This window comes from Phocoena sinus, chromosome 2 (assembly GCF_008692025.1).
Source record: "Phocoena sinus isolate mPhoSin1 chromosome 2, mPhoSin1.pri, whole genome shotgun sequence".
NCBI classification, from domain to species: domain Eukaryota; kingdom Metazoa; phylum Chordata; class Mammalia; order Artiodactyla; family Phocoenidae; genus Phocoena; species Phocoena sinus.
The window spans coordinates 77,559,790-77,581,297 of NC_045764.1; the positions used below are offsets into that span (position 1 = coordinate 77,559,790).

The 21,508-nt window shown below is 35.9% G+C and overlaps 1 protein-coding gene across 1 annotated transcript in view; it reads right to left on the minus strand.

The window, feature by feature from the left end:
* The window catches only part of TCF12 (transcription factor 12), a 393,445-nt gene that overhangs the window by 33,070 nt on the left and 338,867 nt on the right, over positions 1 to 21,508 (minus strand). Inside the window, 6 exon segments of the mRNA XM_032621190.1 lie at positions 568 to 641; positions 6,634 to 6,712; positions 15,312 to 15,376; positions 16,036 to 16,180; positions 16,460 to 16,599; positions 17,632 to 17,737. Coding sequence (XP_032477081.1) covers positions 568 to 641; positions 6,634 to 6,712; positions 15,312 to 15,376; positions 16,036 to 16,180; positions 16,460 to 16,599; positions 17,632 to 17,737 — 609 coding nt within the window.

The window sequence follows — 21,508 nt, forward strand, 5'->3', positions numbered from 1 at the left end:
CTACTGCTTTGTTTGTCAACGGTTTTGCTTGTACAATTTACATAATACATTCTTTTTTAAAAAAGAAAACATGGGTAACAATACTCTTCCTGACAAAAATAATTGATGCTACATTTAAAAATTTTAACAGAAATGTAAATAAATTATACACAATATCATCATATGAGAAAGAGTAAAATACAACCATTTTGCAATGCTGGACTAATTTTCTCTTACTTGGTCTGTGTGTTTTTTTTTTCTTCTTTAAATTTCCTTTACATGTAAACATAAAATTATAGTAAAATTAAAACCTAGATCTGTCAAAGAAACAAAAATCCCATAACACTATTTTAATACCAGCTGTCCTGAGACCAGAAGCCTGATGTCCCAAAGAACAGATGGTAAAAGGCACACCCAATGTGTCTTATATAGTTCAACTAAATCAGGCCATTTGTTAGCAAAGAATTCGTGTGTAATGCTATCCTACTGTTTTTTCATTGTTACTCAAGATTTTCTGGAAAAAAAAAAAAAAAAGAACTCCACACTATTAGATAAAAGAGACCTTGTACGTTTCTCAGAGGCTCTTACCAGGGAGTGGAGAGAGTTTTCATAGCTTGGGGATGAAGGCGCTTGTCCTCCAGGTCTGGGCCACTGACTGGTACCTGTTAAAACAAAACCCAAAAGCACACACACACCTTGGTTAACTCAGTGATCTTGATAATGTTCTAAAGGAAGGGGTAAAGATATATTGTAAGTGTGCATAAATTTATGTGAAAATTTTTGTTCAGTCTTCAGCATGTTACTGGCTACTGATAAACCCAACATATTAAATTTTTTTTCATTATTAATATAACTGTGTAGGGAGTTGAGAAAAAAACTATACTTTGAAACTACATTTATGTTTGCATGTTCTTCACACTCTGTCCAAATGCACACATATCTTGAGAAAATGTACTTAAAATATGCATAATTTAAAATTCTGTCCCTCCCCCATATTTTTAGTCTTTATGATCATGCTATTAATGACTTACATTAATATTCACCTGATTCTCTATATCATAATTTGCTTAACCACCGCTACCTCACTGCTAGACGTTTTGGTTGCTTTCATTTGGCTATTATGAATAGTAACTGAATATCACTATATTATGAATGGTAATACTGTGTTTTTTCTTTTGGGGAGTATGTCTAAGGATAAATAGCACTTCTAAGTTAAAAGGTATGAACATATTTATGATCCTTAATTCATAAGGCCAAAACTGCTTTCTAAAGGGTCATGTTAACTTGTGCCTCCAGTAATGCACAAATGTACCAATTTCAAATGATTGCAAATACATTTAGGATTATCTGCTAAAAGTTTTCCCAACATAATTTACACCAAAACATATTATTTAATTTGGAAAATATCATCATGAAAATTTTGTTAAATGTTGTTTACTCTTCAACTTTAGAAAAGTGGCAATATAATAAAAAAAAAAGGAGACAGAAAAAGCAAGGATACAAGTTCAGAACAGAAAGAATAAAAAGGGAAAAAAAAACCAAGAAAAAATAAAAGGGTTAATTCATTCATGTATTGGGGAGAATGCAGTGTTTTAAAATAGCTTTAGGGACTTCCCTAGTGGTCCAGTGGGTAAGACTCCACGCTCCCAATGCAGGGGGCCCGGGTTCAACTGGTCAGGGAACTATATCCCACATGCATGCTGCAACTAAGAGTTCACATGCCTAAACTAAGAGTCCGCATGCCGCAACTAAAGATCCCACGTGCCACAACTAAGACCTGGCACAGCCAAAATAAATAAATAAAATAAATATAAAAAAAAAAAAGCTTTAAATAGCTTTAAAATAACCAAAATAGCTTTAAAAAGAAAAAGACAAAACAAATGATTGAAAATCTTTACTATTTCATGACTGTGCATTTGCAAGTAAGTTATGTATAGAAAATAATGAAGACCGTTCAATTAAATATATGGTTTTGTTCTTAACAAATCTTCAGTGACAAACTGAATTATCAATATATTAGAAATCTGAAGTTGGAGAAGGTTTACTTAATGTGTCTTGTTTATTGCTAAATGAAATTTTAAACTATGTTCTACCAGAGCTTGTTGTTGCAGGTTAATTTGCCATATTTAGGAAACTAAAAACTTATGGTAAATTGGAACTATTATAGTTCACTTTAGCTGAGTAACCTAGTAATTGTAGGAATAACTGTATTGCTAGTAACTGTACAAAAAATAGGCACTCACAGTTTTTGTTTTTATTCTGCCTTTATGAAGCGAATGAGGTAAAAGATATGAATGCACTCACTCTGTGAACCTAAAGGTCTTTTTTTTTTTTTTTTTTTTTGCGGTACGCGGGCCTCTCACTGTTGTGGAGCACAGGCTCTGGACGCGCAGGCTCAGCGGCCACGGCTCATGGGCCCAGCCGCTCCGCAGCATGTGGGATCTTCCTGGACCTGGGCACGAACCCGTGTCCCCTGCATCAGCAGGCGGACTCTCAACCACTGCGCCACCAGGGAAGCCCCCAAAGGTCTTTTTGACCATGAGATATTATTATTATTTCTTCCTGATGATACATCTATCATGTAATCAATGAAGAAAAAAGATACATAGACTTTTGTAATTCTGGCCCACTGATGGCTTATTAGCTATGGATGAGAACTCTGGGGTTGTGAATGGAATTCAAATTCTAGACAGAGACCATAATGCTATAGAATACCTCTGACACTAGACAGATCTGCATCTTTGTCTTTTTATAAAACTAGTACATGAGTAAAATATACAATTTGGAATCATACTGGTATCTTTATCTCTAGCTTGTAATCACCAACTGCAGCATTACACAAATAAGGAAAAACAAAAGTACAAACGCTAAAAACCTAAGGGGTTTCCCAGAGAATAGGTTATTTCCCCCCTTCCTTCCTTGTCACCTGCTATCTGGTGGTAGACATGCACAGAGGTTTTGGGCTTATACTACTTCCTTCTGTTAGATAAGGGCAAGCTTTCAACTCTTTATATAGTTAACAATTTTTGTAATTGCCCTGAGCTTTTTAGTGACCACCCCCAAAAGCTAGCTGTTATTCAAGGATTATAATAAATGTACTTGATATCAAAATTTATTGACTATTTCCAGAGAACAAGTTAGCTGACAAGAGAATCAAATTATTTGGCTAGAAAATCTGGAAAGGCTTTCTTTGATCACTAAATCTAAAATTCACCCAGTGTTTCTGATCTGTTCTCACTCTGAGTGGGATTCAGTAATATGCCACCTAATAAAACTGGTTAATAAATTTAGAGAATAGATAACATCATTTTGCATGGCTGAGAGAAATTCTTAGGACTATTTACCGTGCATTTTCTTATTTTGTTAGCTGTTTCCCTTTGTAATCTCACCCTAAACTCAAACTTTCATGAGATACTCCACACTTGGAAAAGGTTGAATAATCCTAAACGTAGCATTGAACGCTTTGCTTTCCACAATCTGGCCCCAGACAACCTTTCCACTTCCAATATGTGAAAAGAGTTCATAATCAGTCATCTCAATGACTCTGGATGAACAGCATATGCACTTTCTTACATCTTGATCTTTGTCACACTCTCTTCTTTTATACTCAAAGTTCTTTCTCCTTTATACTCTCTTCATGAAGTACATCCGAGGAACTGTAGTTTAGAGTAAATTCTGACGGTTCTATTTTCATGTGTTTATCTCCATTTTCTCAACTAAAGTGTAAACTTGCTGAAGTCAGGTAACTGCTTTAACACCAGGCATACTGACAGATGATAAAAATAAATATCTCATTGATGAAATGAGCCTAAACTGAGGAATCCTTTCTCCCCTATCTCCCCCCACTCCCTCTTTATTTTTATTGTGGATGTTCTGAAGATTGCTATTGAGTACTGCAATTATTAAACTTTTATTCACTGATATTCTAGAAGGAGGTAAAGAATTGCAAAGAAATAGAGCAGGAACCCTGACTGGCCCAGGAACTTGCCCTGCTATGGGCTTTATACAAGATATCCAAAATCCCCTTATTATTCAATCCAGTCCAGACAAGAGTTTCTCTTCCTTTCAGCCTAAAGTATCCTAACTAAAACAATATCATCATCTCAGAAGCTTCTTTCTTGTAAGCATTTTCTATGCAGGAACGTTATGTTCTTAGTCTGAAAAGTTCCCAGGGAAAATGAGCAGGATTTAAACAAGAACGATGAATGCCTTAGAAACTGCCTATGTTGCTTTGCACCTGTGCAACTATTCTTACAAGGTCTGTCCTGAGTCTGACTGATGCTCAGGCATAAGGAAGAGGGCAAGTGTAGAGCGCACATAGGGGGTAGGAATTTTTACTCTAGATGATAGGCTCCTGCCACACAAGGTACGAAATAATTTGTACATATTATATAGGAGCTCTGGTTTGCTCTTTTTCATTTTTCCTTCAACTGTGAATACTTTATCGCCCATTGCTTTCCTTTTTTCCTCCTCCCTTTCCCTGTCTGCTCTGCCAGCCTAGGGTGTGTGTGTATGTGGGGGTGGTTATAAGAAGAAAACACTAGATACAGGAGATGAGACACAGAGATGCACCTGTATAAAATCAGTCTTTGATGCCATTTCAACAGGAGTATATGAAAATATTTTTCTTTGAGTATGATTGCAGAACTGAAAAAAGAAGCTTATTAATACCTTCATTACACAATTTAACCTTTCACACATCTTCATTAATCAGCTGAATTAAAGGTGGAAAGAGGATATCATCCACTAAACATCAAATAAAAATGGAGAAGGGAAGGGTAAGCTGGGACAAAGTGAGAGAGTGGCATTGACATATATACACTACCAAATGTAAAACCGATAGCTAATGGGAAGCAGCTGCATTGCATAGGGAGATCAGCTCGGTGCTTTGTGACCACCTAGAGGGGTGGGATAGGGAGGGTGGGAGGGAGACACAAGAGGGAGGGGATATGGGGATATATGTATACGTATAGCTGATTCACTTCGTTATAAAGCAGAAACTAACACATCATTGTAAAGCAATTATACTCAAATAAAGATGTTAAAAAAATAAATAAAAAAACAAATTCAAAAAAAAAAAGGAGGAGGAAATGTGAGATTTTACTTTGGACCATTATTTTTTGAAAAACGTCTAAGTTTCTGATTCTTCATTTTACTGATGTCCTTGCATAGATGCTGAGCTCCTCTGCTGCCTGCCTTCCCAACCAGTGTTAATGGAAACCAAAGGACACTTTTATCTTACTGGGCTGGGCAGAGGAGAAGAGGCAGTGGGAACATACAGTAAGGGCCAATATAGCTACCTGAGATGAGAAAGTGAAACAGGCTGTGGCAAAAATGACACTGATAATTTTAGTAAAACTCTGCCAAGAGGGTGAGTATGGTTAAAGTTACATCATTCTTCCTGTAATTTCATCCCTCTGTTAAACAACAACTTTAAGTCAATGGGTCTTTCATAGTCCTGTCTATGTGGGGAACAGCTGTTCAACTTTTACTAGACAGCTGAAGCCGTGGTGTCTGAGAAAGTGGCAGAACCCACTAATAGCTGAAAGCAGCTGCCAGCAGTTCATCATTTCCACATTGGAATGCTTCTTAGCAGAGTCACAAGGCTAAATCACAGAGCACAGGTGATAGTCAGGGCTCTGATACACCAGAGCCTTGATTTTCAGAAACCCTGAACAATGCAAAAAGGCTTCACAGCAACAACAACAACGCTACATGGACTGAACTAGTGACTTTGATCAGGAATAGAGAGTCATTTCTGAGGTCAACTGTGGTAGGAAAATGGCAATTTTTACACAGTTGTCTGATGTCTTTTCCTTAGAACTAATACAGTTCTTCTTTAGCATGGTTTTTCTCCAAACACTGCTCAGGAAACACATTCCAAGTTTTATAGCTTAACAGATCAGATCCAAGCATCTTCTTGTAATTTGATTTATTCCTAATAAATCGAAAAATTCCTATTTACAATAATAACAGTTGTATCTCAACAAATTTATAGTGTAGGATAGTATCTGGAACTTGTTAAAACTACTGTAAAGAAAAACAGGAAAAAAGCAATGCAAATCTAAACACTTATTTAACTCCACTAACAATATTCATACACATTCACAAAGAGTTCTTTTCTTTAGCAAAAAAAACCTACATTATCCCCAAGAATTTATATATATGTAGGAAATAATAACTCAGTCGACTTAAAAAATAAAGACAAACTAGTGCAGAGTTTTTCATTTGAGTCTTATACATGGTACGTGGAAAATGCAGAGAATAAGGAAGAAAGAAGTTATATGTACTTCTAAATAGGTTATTTTATTTTCTATGTTAGCTTATCAAAATTTTTGATTCATCTCCTTCTCTATATTTTACCTTCATCCCAATTGCTTAGCCTTATTTTTTATCCTGTTATAATAATTGTTCTTAGAAATTATCACAAATTATTTTAAGAATCAGAGAAGATATGAACAAATAATTCAAACAGGAAATACTTCAATATTCTCCAAAATGAACTCAGGAGAAGGCTCTGTTTACATGTTTTTACAGGATAGAAATGATTTTTTTGGTGTGAGTTTTTACTATATTTTATTGAAAAATAAACTTCAAATATTTCCAAGTAGCCCTATGCATGTTATCAAGTAATTAGATAAAACAAAAGCCTACCTGTGAGAGGTGAGGGTGATCCAACTGGTGTTGACGGATTTGATGGAAAACTACTGCTGGTATGGTCAGGAGAATAAATCTAACCAGAAAACAAAAGATATGCACATGTCAGTGTGACAAAAGCAAAAATATAAATCCATTTGCATGGAGTTATTTCTATAATCTAAGCTGCCACCCTTAAGGCTCAGAGTGAAAAACTGTTTAATCAATTTTAGAACTATTCCATTGCATAAAGGCTATAGAAGCCCCAGTTTTAAAACTCGGATTAAAAAGTATCATATATATTCTAATATGAGAGGAATAAATAGATCATACCTATTTCTTTATTATCCTAGTTGAAAGTAATTTAAATTTCTAATTGCTAGAACAAAAGAGAGAAGTGATAAAAAAAGAGAAGTGACTATAAAGTCAAGTCTGATAAACAATCTTTCTAGAATATACCATCTAAATAAATTTTATTCATTAAAAATAATCTTAGGAAACTGTTACCTTTTGAAGAGAATAGTCCTAAAAATAGTTTTAAAAGTCAAAGAAAGTGATTTTTAGGGGCTTCCCTGGTGGCGCAGTGGTTGAGAGTCCGCCTGCCGATGCAGGGGACACGGGTTCGTGCCCCGGTCCGGGAGGATCCCACATGCCGCGGAGCGGCTGGGCCCGTGAGCCACACCTACTGAGCCTGCGCGTCTGGAGCCTGTGCTCCGCAACAAGAAAGGCCGCGATAGTGAGAGGCCTGCGCACCGTGATGAAGAGTGGCCCCCCGCATGCCACGACTAAAGAAAGCCCTCGCACAGAAACGAAGACCCAACCCAGCAAAAATAAATTAATTAATAAAAAGCTCCATTAAAAAAGCTCTCTCAAGTCCAAAAAAAAAAAAAAAAAAAAAAAAAAAAAAGAAAGTGATTTTTAAAAATAGTTACCCCTTATTTCTTTTAGAAAGTTGTTTGAGTAACTACATTTTTGCCAAATTTAGCTCCTAATGTTGTGTGAGTGTTGTAAAAAAATCAAACTTGTTTTCAAAGGATATTTCGTCACCCTTGGAGAAAGTGAAAAAACCCTGAAAGTTCTTTTTTTTTTTTTTTTTAATTTATTTTTATTTTTTTTGCGGTACGTGGGCCCCTCACCGTTGCGGCTTCTCCCGTTGCGGAGCACAGGCTCCGGACGCGCAGGCTCAGCGGCCATGGCCCACGGGCCCAGCCGCCCCGCGGCACGCGGGATCCTCCCGGACCGGGGCACGATCCCGCGTCCCCTGCATCGGCAGGCGGACTCCCAACCACTGCGCCACCAGGGAAGCCCTCCTGAAAGTTCTTAAAAAAATGTCCCCCAAATAATCTGTGGACTTTACCTCCTAAGAGGTAACATATCTGGATGCATAAATTTTGATATTTTGGCTAAAGGTTTTGTTGCAACACTTTATATTTATTTCATATTGCTAAAAAAAATAGTGACAGAAATTCATTCAAGTTTACATAATTAACCATTAAACATTTAAAAAGTCTCCTTAATCCACGCACCAACGGTTCCTAGGAACTCCTCTCTAGGACAATCCCATTCCTATAACAGGCATCATAAATCATCTTCACATCTCACCACTCAGGGCAGACAAATCAACTTATTTGGAGAAACTGTGGTCAAATATTTTAAATAGGAAAACTACTTGTGGGTGCAAAGTGTCATCCAATAGAAATAATCTTGCTCGGAGTAAGTTTAGAGCTCTAACAAATTTAAAGAGGCCCAAATTATGGCATATATGGGGTCTCAGCACTGGTTTTACAGACAGTATAATACGTTGAAAAAGTCAGATACTAGGACAGGCTCACGTAAAACAAAATTCCACAGGTCATAATCATCAAACATTAACAGCTTTCATTTTTTTTTAAAAAAGAAGAGAGCACCAATTAAATTGTAAGCATTGACTACAAATGAGTATATCTATACCAATTTGTATGATGTTACTAAATTGTAACTGGAAATCCCTTTACACACCAACTCTTTCCAAAGAGCCAGATCTAAAAGTTGTATATTCAGGTTGGAAAGTCATTTCATTTTATTAAAAAGCTTTTTTTACGCCACGCCAGGCAGCTTGCGGGATCATACTTCTCCGACCAGGGACTGAACCCAGGCCCCCAGCAGTGGAAGTGCTGAGTCCCAACCACTGGACCGCCAGGGAATTCCCAGGTTGGAGAGTCATTTTAGAAAAGCACAGTTATCAAGAAGACTTCAAAAAACTTTATGGGAAGACTTAGTAATAGGGAAGTAGTATGCTATAAGATCAATGTTGTTGGTCTTAAAGTTGTCAAAGTTGTTACCTTTTAAAAGTTGTTACTTTTCACACCTGTGAAAATTAGCTAAAGGTCACATTTTGGTTCCTAATGGCTTGCATACATACAGTGATTTATTTCAACCATAAGTAAGTTAGATAACGTCACCGAACTTCAACAAAAACATATCTCAACATACCCTTTTATTTTTGTAAATCACTATTTATTTCTCATGTTTATGATTCAAATAATTATAACTTTTATGAACTGATGCTAACATATGAAATATGTCTTGACTATAATACTGGTAAGGGAGGGAAGGGTTGATAACACTGATGGTGGGTGGCTGAGGAGTGAAAGAAGTTCCATTGCCATGCAAAACTTTGATTATCTAGACTAACTAGACTAACTTGCTGACTTTCAATTTCCTTGACCATATGAATTAATCTCATGAAAGCACTGGAGAAACAGCATTCCCTGTGTATCATACCTCCCGCTTTGTTTTCTTCATACTGCTTACATTAATCCCTAATTGCCTAAATTTGTTTACTTGTTTATCATATGTCTCTTTCACCCTTTTCCCTAATGAAATGCATGTTCCAGAAGAGCAAGGACTTGGTCTTATTCAGACCAATGTGAATTACACAGCATCTGCAGTAGCTTCCGATTCTACAACAGTGCTGGTAAATAAATACTTGTTGAAAGAATGAAGGATATCTTCCTTGAAAGAAGTTAGCATTTGAGTATCCCTTTTAAATCCCTGGATGTATAATTTTTACCCAGGCTCCTTCTCTCTTTTACTCTCTTATACAGTTCACTTAATGTAGGTTTTCCGAGAGCTCCAGTCTCAGTTTTCTTTTCTATTTACCTGTGTTTCCTCTCTTTGTAATACCATTCTTTATAAAGTATCAACTATGACATCCATGTGAATGACTCCTAAGTTGACACCTCTATCCTCCTACTGGTTGCTGGACCTCTCCATCTGAGAATACCTTTCTTTCATCTCAAGCTCAGTATGTCCAAACCCAAACTTTGCATCACTGCCTCAAGCTTCCCACCCTTCCCATCTCTACTGTTCTGTTTGCTCTATCTCAGTTAGCACCAGTATTCTCCTGGTCACCAAAACCACTCTCACTCTCCCCTCCTTTCTCCTGCTCCTCCACTCTTCCCACCATAGACACCAAAGCTCACAATTCTCTATAATGTTTCTGGGATGGGCATACATCATTCTCACTGCCATTACACTACCTTAAACTTTTACTAGAACTTATGGCTGGACTATTTAAGTCTTTATATTTTTAGTTACTCCCCACTCCTTTCATCCCATACATAATTGACTGAGCTATTGTCCTCAACCAGTTTTGAACAAATGCCATATAGCACTTCCTGTTGTCTACTAAATAAAACAGAATGACATTTGACGTATTCTATTATCTGGTTACAAAAATATCTTTCTACCTTATAACCTACATAAAGCATTATATCAAACAAAATATTTTTTTCATTTTCTGAACACAGTTTGCCCTTGCAAAAGGCTTGTTTCTTAACTTCTCCCTGATGGAATTCTGTAACACATCAAAGCCCAACTCAAATGTAACCTCCCCACTTACACTCATTTTCACTTTCCTTATATTCTTAGTGTAACCTGTTACTTCTCTTTGGTATTTTACTTCACACTATGCTCTATGTTACCATTTTTCTATCTTCTCTCCTTAACTGTAAGCTCTTTGAAAGCAGGGACCTTATACTGTTCAACACTGAATTCATCATTGTCACTGTTTTGCACAAGTAGGTGAATATTAAAAAAAAAAAAACTTGAGCGATTAAATTGCACTTGAAATTCGCTACAATACTTTTTGATAAAAAAGCAGAATTCAGTAAATAGCAGTTTATCTCAGCATTTATACAGTGGGGTTCAGTAACAGTAATACCAAGGGGAGAAAAAGATACTATTATAAATATGAATTCATTTACAAATCAATTTTACGGTATAAGCTTTGAGAACAACAATATGGTAAGGTTCCAATATTTCTGAGAATTAGTGTTGATGTACTAAGCTGTCCATACCACAACATTAGGCAGGTATGGGCTTTTGAGGATATAAGCAGGCTATCAACCCTTATTTTCCCTGATAACTCTGCCATTACAGCTAAATAATCCCTAAGCACGTGAAGGACTGGTGACAACTTCTTTATCTCAAAGAGGAAGTTTATACTTTAGAGTCATTTTGCTATGACTACCTTGCAATGACTAAGCAAAATGATGTTATATATAAAGTGGGTGTGGGCTCCTAAAAATCACTGTGAAAACAGGAGAAGCAGTACCAAAAGCATATCAACATATAATTTCTGGTGTTTTTATCAAAAGCACCTTCTCCATTTGTATAATAAAAGGTATTTTCTCCACTCACTTATCACATTCCCTGGTTCTATTTTGCCCTAAATTAAAGTGATGACAGACAGAATTGTTACTAATACCTTTCCTGAACTGACAGATAGCCTGGCAAATCACAGGACTTTTTCTTGTCCCTTTTACTTTCATAAAAAGAACATGTATGTGGGAAGGGAGCAACAACATTAAAAGAGCAGAATAATACAGCCTTTTAGATCACAGATCATGTCATTAAACTTCACTTCTGCATATTTATTCTATTACCAAATGACATACAAACTATACTTATTCTATAGAAACTGTTGTGCTACTTTAAGAAATTCTAAACATAAGGCTTTATTTGACAAAGAGCATTCTAAATCAGGAATACATTACTTTTTGTACTTTCTGACCTTAAAGAACTCCTAACATAGATGTTTCAAAGAAAAAAAAGAGAAGGAAAAAAAATCAGTTACTTAAAAAATGGGGATGGGAGTGATTTAGAATCTAGAGCCTAAACACAAAGTAAGAACTCATTCTACATGCAGTCCATGGTCCTCATACTGTTAAGTGACCAGTGATGAATAACTCCCAATACCTTCTGCCAGGCTTAAACGGTAATATGCCTCATTTTACTGCAACAAATGAGGCTCCTCCTCCTATCAGTCATGGTCTATTCCAATCAGCAGGGTGCCAATAAGCCAGAAGCTAATGAAAAGGGCTTCAGACAAAAAAGAAACAATGGAGTGCTCCCAAGCCCAACCTTGGAACTGAGAGCCCAATTTTTTAAACACTACAGTGCACATTTCAGTTAATCTTTATTATGCTAATGTTATTGAGTCTAAGGAACAAAGAAACTTATTTCATGAATTACTTTTAAACATCAACTTCCCTGAATTTTCTTTTCTTTTGTTAGAGACTACTGACCATTTAACTATCTAGATTAAAACATACACACACATACACATACACAATACACACACATACACATACTCTCTCCCTTTCCTTTGCTCTGAGGTAGAAATCAAAACATAAATTATCACAAAGAAGTTTGATATAATCAACAAAGTTCAACAGTCTTCTTGTTTGATCTCCTCTAAATTAAAGACCAAGTGTTTTGATATGGTATTAGGCACTGAAATAAACCAGATGTTTCTTCTCTATATAACTCTCCACGGGCACAATCTTAAAGGGTTATTGTCTGGCAGACGTTCAGGGAAACACAGAAATGGCACGAATATCCAGATTCTCCTTTCCCTCTATCTACCCCAGTTTATTATCTAAACTAATGCATAATCCATAGGGCTTTGGGAACTTTGTGTAAATACTTTCATGTACAATTCTCTTTCTAGCTATCCTGAGATTAAGACCACAATTATCCAGGCTTAAACCTAAAATAAAGGAACCTTTGCGAATGTATTATCTGGCCTACATGTTTAATCACCCAGTATTCTGTGTGCTTTTTAATACATAAACTGAAGAACAAAGGTTGTAACCTCTGTTTCACACATGAAAGACCATCTAAGACATATATCAGACTTTGGGGAGCTATTAGAAATAACTTCTAATGACAATAGCATGGCATTTCTCCATCTAAACCTAGATGCTGTATTTAAAATGCCACATTCTACAGAACTTAAAATTTCAAATACTCACGGTCACCATTTCCAAAGATCTGTAATACCTAACATCAAATTCTGAGACGCATGTCAGACTCTCAAATGTAATCCTCATAAAATTCCTTCTCCTCATCTCTTCTAATCCTTCCTACCCCCAATGTAATTTTTTGTCTGTTTTTCAGGACATTCTAAGAGCACTAAAGTGAATGTGAGTTTGTAATGGAAGTTAGAGAAAGAATGTGTTTGGGGGAGGTGTCTGGTGCAGAGTGGGGCAGGAGATGGATTGAAGGAAGGGATCTGAAGTGTGCAGACTATGGCATGCAGTGATGGAGCAGATGGAATGCATCACCATCAGCTATGACAGAAATGATTTATGGAATGACCTGGCTGCTCCTGCCTAGTAACAACACAGGATGACAGAGCTGAGTTTCCATGACAACCAAAGCCCACCCACTAACTAGATTAAACATTCTCCCCTGGCTTCCACTCACACTGAATTTAGATTTTCTTTTCCAAATGCCAATTGGTTTAGCTAGTATGTTGGTCGTAATATGGCAGAATAGTCAAGGACTTGAAGGGTAACTGAAAAGGAGCTTGGAGGACCACTGACAACATCACAAATTCCTGCCTGCCTATCTGCCAAGGATCCTTTATGGAAGTCTTCCTTGAATAAAATAAACAAAAACTTTTGAGAAAAAAGCCCCTGAAATGCAGGTTATACTTTGCTTAGTATCAAAAGTTCAAATGTTATTTGTCTTTCTACCTGTGAAATATCTGCTACTGGATTCTTACAGAATCAGCAGAAGGAACTGGGAAGTCAATCAAATACCTGGGAGGCACTCATTTAATATTATAGAATAACTTTCTTCCAAAGTAGGTAGTTTACATCATGTGGAGTGAGTCCAGAAAAAGTGAGACCACTCCCTTTAATCCTCATCAACACCTTGTAAAATAACAGTCACTGTACCACTGTCTTTCTGGAAGTGAAGCTAGTTAGATCAGATCTAATCTAATATCTAGGCTTTACCTTTCCTAGCCTGGTGATCCCTAGGGCAAGTTACTTAATCTTTCTGAGCCAAAGTTACTTGACCTTTTAAACCTTAGTTCCTCATCTGTAACGTGGGAATAACGCCAACCTCACAGGGCTTTCTTGAGGATTAAATGAAACGACGCATGTAAATGCTTAGTATAGTGCCTAGTACCTAGTAAGCATACAGATTACAGATGATATTTTTGTGGGTTTTGTTATCATCATCATCATTTTTGTCATATGATGCAAGACTGAATTCAACAAACATTTACTGAGCTCTATTTTGTGTGAGCCACCACTATGTGGTAGATGAATTTGACTTGGATTCATTTCTCAAGAAACGTGTACTGCTCTAGAGTAACATTTATTTACAGAAGCCATTCACAAAGAGGTTTATCTCTTTAAATTTCAACAGCTCCTTCCTACTACTCACACATTAAGTGGTCTGCCTTTCCCATGAACAGCAGCAAATGTGTTTGACAGAGCTAACTGCACTTCATAGTAAGAAATAAGTAAGACAACTCTGTAAAAATTCTGAGAGGCATATCACTCAGGAGGAAAAAAGGAAGGAAGAAAAAGCCTAAGGAGAAACTTTAGAAAATACAAAGCAGAAGTGCCTCTTAAATAATTAGATTTGGAATCTTTACGGACTACCGGTAAATGTTCTCCCAAAAGAGTGGATTTCGTTTCAATGTTTTAAGGATCATATATATTAAAACCGATCACTGCCTTTATTAAAGCAATTCATTGCTTTGTCATTAACATTCTGGTGTGATGTAAACTACTTGCTGAGGAAAATACTATGGGATTCCTTCAAATTAGTTTTACTCATTTTAGCGTGGGTTCTTCAATGAATCTGTTTTTTCCTTTTTGGAAAGGCTCTCATCTCCTATGTCTTCAATGAATCAGCAGCAGATGCTTATTCTTTCCTTTAGAAAAAATATACAAAATACCTTCCATGTTAGAAAAAAATCCTTATAAAAGCACTTCCTTCTCTGGATCAGAAGAATAACTGAGTTATGTTTCTTGGTTCCACTTGACTTATTTTAATGGGCAACTCACAAAGTATATGTTTAAAACTAATAAACAGATTTAACTATTAACCTCAGTAATCTGTGCTTTAGATTTCAAAATGCCCAAATTTCTTTTTCTTTTCCCTACATCTGTTGCATTAAGACAAAAACAGATATTTAAACTGAAAGTAGAAGGACAGTTCTTGTGGGAATAGGGTGGGAAAGTGTTCTTGTGAATTATTTTAAGGGCAGTACAAATCAATACAAACCGAAAATAGCTCTAAATGAGTAATGAAGTGGTTCTGTTATAACTACACCCTTTAACTATGACGCATACTGCCAACAAAATCTAACCACTGCATTCAGCAAAATATGTAAATTCAATACTTACAGATGCCAAAGCTTTTCCAAGTGCATCACCTGTCTGTGAGCTTCCAGCAGCATTTCCTCTGGTTCCTGAGTATTTCAAAGAGGAAAACAAATTAAGAAGTTTAGCAGGCAAGGAGGCATGCTTTTTCAGCACTCTGCCCTTATTTCAATGGTGTTCTCCACTGTTGTTGCACATCTGTCACAATAAACCTGCAAATACGCTGCATGTGTTGTATTTAGTAAGCTAAAGTAAAGGTGGGTTCCTTACCAGTTTGTACATTAATGAAAATCAGAAAGTTTCTTTTCCTCCTTTCTTTCATTTTTAAACTCAATACTAAAAAATACGTTGAGTCAAAAGGTACAAATTTCCAGTTATAAGTAAGTACTGGGGATGTACATGATAAATATAACTAACACTGCTGTATGTCATTTAGGAAAGTTAAGAGAGTAATCAAGGGTTATCACAAAGAAAAAAAAATTTTCTATTGCTTTAATTTTGTGTCTATATAAGATAATGAATGCTCACTAAACATTGTGATAATCATTTCATGATGTATTTAAGTCAAATCATTACACTGTACACCTTAAACTTATACAGCACTATATGTCAATGGTGTATCTCGATAAAGCTGGAAGAAAAAATATGAAAAGAACAAAAATATATATATACGTATTGAAAAATACGAGATTCACTACAAATCACCAAATTCAGTTTTAGGGAGTTTTGCCAACCTAAAAAAGCTCACCTAGGATGCTATCTGATCCATTGATGGGAGGGGTATGTGAGGCAGCAACATAAGGTGAACTGCTGGTACTGGCACGGTGGAAGCTGGACATTGGTGGAAGACTTGTGTTTATGTCTGTTGGTGAAACTGAGTGTGGAGGATAACTCTAAAGAAAGGGGGAAAGAGACATGATTTATTAAATATATTTTCTGAATAATATGCACATATAACTGGGCAACTACTATAACAGGTTAAAAAGAACATCATAAATTAGCAGCTGAAGAGCACTACTCTTGTCATTTACTTTTTCAAAAGGCATGAAGTAAGCCTAGAAGTATTTCAAAATTCAGAAGTTTTGGCAGAATCAAATCTTACACTTGTAATCCAAAAGAAACACAAGTGAGGACAAAGTGTTGCTGCACCCTAGTCATGTGTTACAGCCTACCAAGCGGTCATGTGAATGAAGGCTGCCATAACTACTGGATTGAGACATGTGGGAAGTGGAGGTCCCCAGAATTCCACCAAAACCAGGCTGGCTCATCCCATTTGATGAACTCCAAAGGTCAGAAGAATTGTGGGTCCCATCTAAGACAAAAAGAGAAATATAAAATTTTCCTTAGCCAATATTTTTTCTTTTATTTTGATGATGCTATAAAAATTCAAAGGGTACCCTCCAGATATGTTTTTCTTCCCCTTTCCAACCTAGTCTTACATCTAGTTTTCTTCCCTCCAAACTGTATAGTTACTATGTTAAATGAAGGAAAAAAGCTTTATAGTTAGAGGGAGAAAAAATAATTGAAACTGTAGTAGGCAGGTCATTATAAAAATCTTCACAAGACCTAAATTCATATCACGGAGGACAATAAAAATTCCAAATCTGGAGATAGGTTGGATTTAACTTTTGGTTAAATGGTATACCCATATACAAAAAGTTCTTAATCTATAAGCAATGTATATTATACCAAACATTCTCAAACTAGAATAAAGAAGTTTCTCTTACAGAGAACCTAAGTAATGAATAATGACTATATTATAGTCAGCCTTCAAAAGAAATGTGTTAGCAATGACTTCACTCACCAATGTAAAGTCAAGGAACCATTTATGTAGTAATTTATTGCTCCCATAGTCCAAAACCACAGAAGACCAAATAAAAATGATTTGCTAACAAGAATGAAAGGAAGTGCAACACTTTTTCTCTCTTAAAGTCTTATTCTGTTCTATGATATTCACTTTTTATTTGCACTGATAATTCTAGGGGTGATATGAATCCGTAATTTAAACAAGAAACTAAAATTGTTAATAGCTTTTATACATTTAAATCCTAAAATGAGAAAGAGCAGCTTTACTCACTTTTCTCAGCTGAAGTCCTTTATAAATTCAATCAATATTAGATGGGCACTCCGATGCTTCGCTGAGTAATCCAACTACATTGCAGTCAGCAATAATTAGCAATAGGAAACTTTAAAACTAAATTTTAATTTGCTTCAGCCAAACATATCTAGATAAAAAATGTCTGAACTTCTATACAGATATTCTCTTTCCTCACAACTTTAAAATATTAGCTAATATACAAGAGATAACTGTTGTAGTACTTGACAACTATTTGGCAGTACTTACCTTGCATAAAGAAAGTGCTAGCAAACATACTGGTTGGTGGCTTGGGAGATGGATAACTAGGAGATTCACGGTTGAAGTCATCTGAATTTGGGGATGGTGCATATACCTTAAAATTAAACAGGAAATTTAATTAAAATGTAAATGACTGTCATACCACTTATGTAAAATGTGTTACATTTCCTGAAGGGCCTAAAAAGGCCTATCCAATATCGAAAAAGGCCTACCACAAATCCAAATAAACGGTCTAAATCCTCATAAATAACGTCTAACTTGGATATTATCTACCTGTTTGTTTTTAGCTGATTACTAGAGAAAAAACTATTCTAAATATCCCTGTAATGCATCTTTGTGTGACAATTACATCAGGTGGTTGAATAAAGTCACAAATGTTGACTTTGCTTACAAAACACAAATCCATATAGGTTCATGATTCAAAATGTGATAGTGGAAACTAATGTCTTTTGAATACAGCATGAAATAAAATTTGTTTTATTTTATGGATTTGTTGATAAAATCTATTCTTTTCACTGTTACAAGATTTATCAAAATCAAAATGAGTTAGACTAAATGTTACTATTCTTTATTACTATTAAAAGTTAACTGCGAGGGCTTCCCTGGTGGCACAGTGGTTGAGAATCCGCCTGCCAATGCGGGGGACACGGGTTCAAGCCCTGGTCCTGGAGGATCCCACATGCTGCGGAGCAACTAAGCCCGTGCGCCGCAACTGCTGAGCCTGCGCTCTAGAGCCTGCGTGCCTGGAGTCTGTGCTCCGCAACGGGAGAGGCCACTGCATTGAGAAGCCTGTGCACTGCAACAAGGAGTGGCCCCCGCTCGCTGCAACTAGAGAAAGCCCCCACACAGCAACGAAGACCCAACACAGCCAAAAATAAATAAATAAAATAAATAAGTTTAAAAAAAAAAAAAAGTTAACTGCGAAAGGCACAACACAATTGTTCAGAAACTTCCTTAACTTAGTAGGGTTGGCAAAATTAAAACCAAGTTTTGCTCAAGGGTTTTAATTCTTTAATTTCAAGTAAATTTTCAAGTCTGGCACAGCTTTCAGGAAAGGCTCATTTAATCTGTCAGAGCAGTATTAATTTCCTTTGGTAAACCTTTGCTTCAGATAAACAAAGTATGAACATTTTGAATTGGCAAATGGCCAACTCTGTCATTCCTCTGGAAAACTAAATGGGCATCCAAATAACTGTAATAATCAAAACATGATCAAACCATTCTCATGATGACTACTGAAACCAAGAAGGAAGACAAGTAAGTAACACTTAAGGTGATACATGGTCTGTTAAAGTAAAAGTAAACCAGGAGTCAGGAAGAATGGAAAGGTGTCCTACTGTGAACAGTGTATGAAATGTATTTCTTTTGTTTAGTCTGATAAGGGTACATCTATTAAATTTTAATCCAAAATAAAAATTCAAAGTGTTCACTTAACATGGAAAAAAGTAACTAGCTCAATAAAATTATGGGAGGATGCGTTAAAAAAAAGCATCCACATTATTTTTTGCATAAGCACAGAAGATTTCTGGAATTACACATAAGAAACTTAATGGTTACACCTCTGGACTTATAACTGGGGAGGAAAACGTTTGCTTTATGCCTTTCCACACAGTTTGATATTTTTATCAAGCATACATTCCTATGCACTAATAAAAAAGTGGAGGAAGCACACACAGATTAAAATGGGAGCCAATTTTTTATTTACATAAACTGTCATTTATTCTTTCTCTGAGACATTAACTAACTGTAAAAATTCCTGGCAAATTACTTAACCTTCTGAGACTCAATTTCCTCATTTGTAAGATGGTGCTAACATTACCTGCATGGGGGGGGCAGGGGTTGATGGGAAGATTCGATGAGATAATACATACAAAATGTTTAGGGAATTCCCTGGCGGTCCAATGGTTAGGACTCTGCACTCTTAATGCTGAAGGAACAGGTTTGATCCCTGGTTGGGGAACTAAGATCCCACAAGCCGTGCGGCCAAAACAAAACAAAACAACCTCCCCCCAAAACAAAAAAACAAACAAAACCCACAAAAACAACCTGGATTCCTCAAGATGGCTAAGGCGCACAGAAGGCTCGAAAATGTTTAGCATGGTAACCAGTCACTACGTATTAGCCAATAATATCATCTTTCTAATTTTTATTAAGAGCAGTTACACTGCTACATATTGTGCCTGTTTAGTACTCAAACTGCTATTTCTTATAGTTTTTGTCTGACATCATCCTACTTATATAAAGTTCACCCTAGATAAAAGGTTAAAAAGTCAATTTTTAGTCTTCTTGCTAGCCATGCTACTACAAGCACAGGTGTGTCTTTTTAATGGACTGGCATTCAGGTTAGTTTCCTACTTCTTACATCCCAAAGCGGAAAACACACACTTGTGGTACCTGAGAAGTTTGGGACAAGATATATTCCTAAGAAGTACCCAGAAGGATCCTAGATACGGGATTATGCATTATACATATTAAACATATTTTTCTAGTTTGGTGCTATGACATAAAGACAGAGTTAGAATGAAAGAATTGGATATACACAAATGTGTTTGCAATGTATTAGATAGGCTGATAGGCAGGAAAAGTTTTACGGAAGGGAATTTTGTACTTTTTTCTTTTAATCAAGTTTCAGCATCAAAATTTAAGCTTTAGCTAGATGTCCTCTGTCCCCTTTATAATATACAGATTTTCCCCAAACTATGCTGAAACCACAAACAACAAAAAAGAGATGTAGAAAGAAAATACAAATGAGAATAAAATTTAGAAGACAGCATTAGAACATGTTTTTGTCACAAATGCTTATTTACTATGTATACCATCACTGATCTGAAAGTACACAATATAAAGTTCTCTAATTCTATCTAGGTTTTAGATTGAAACAGTATGTAAACCTCCCAATGATACTTATGAAAAACTCCAGCTTTGATGTGTCATTTCACACAAAAAATCTACATAATTTGTCAGTTAAAATTTATATATAATCTCCCAATATATATTTCTTTATCCTTATTTCTATTCAATTCACTATATTCCATACAAGATAAACTTACACTTAAAAAATTTTTTAATGTATGCAATTACAAAAGCAAAGAACTTCTGCTGATTTACAAAAGAACCTTTGCTGACTTTATTGATTTACAAATTGCTGTAAATAAAGGAGAATATGCTGATCAGATAATGGTTAATTGACGACTATCATGGAAAGCAAGAAAACCAAGATAAAACACAGGAAGAAGAGGCTTGCCTGCTAGCCTACTCGTATGTAAAAATTTTGAAGCTGTATTGAGAACACAGGGCTCATTTTAGGGCAAAGTTGTTTTTAATGTTAGTCTCTATAAATAGACTGAAAAAGATAAATGGACTTTTAAAGAATAGATCTTATAAATGAAAATGGTAAAAACTCTAAATTACTATAAGTTTATCATTTATTTACTAACATAAGTTCAAAGTTTTTATCATGATAAAAATGTTTTGAAAACCATGGTTCTCAAAGAGGCCCATCTAACAGCATTTCTAACACACGACAAAAAACTTTACTTTTGGTATCTTAACCATAGCTTGCAAAAACATAGATGCAATGTTATGAAGCAGCAGTTGTGCCAGTTGTGATTTTTCAGATCAAAGAGTTCTTGCGGCAAAGCACAACTGATGTGGTCTCAAAGACTTTATTAACTCCAGATGTAGGAAAATAGTCAGCCAATTCCACAAAAAGAGCAAGTCTCTTTTAGTTACAATCAGTACTGGCCACAAATTAAAACCAGACTGCTTATGTCATCTGATCACCTGCACATAGATGCCAGTTTTTTCCTAGTTAATGATCTAATCACACATTTAAATCTTAAATATGATTTTGTATCACAACAAA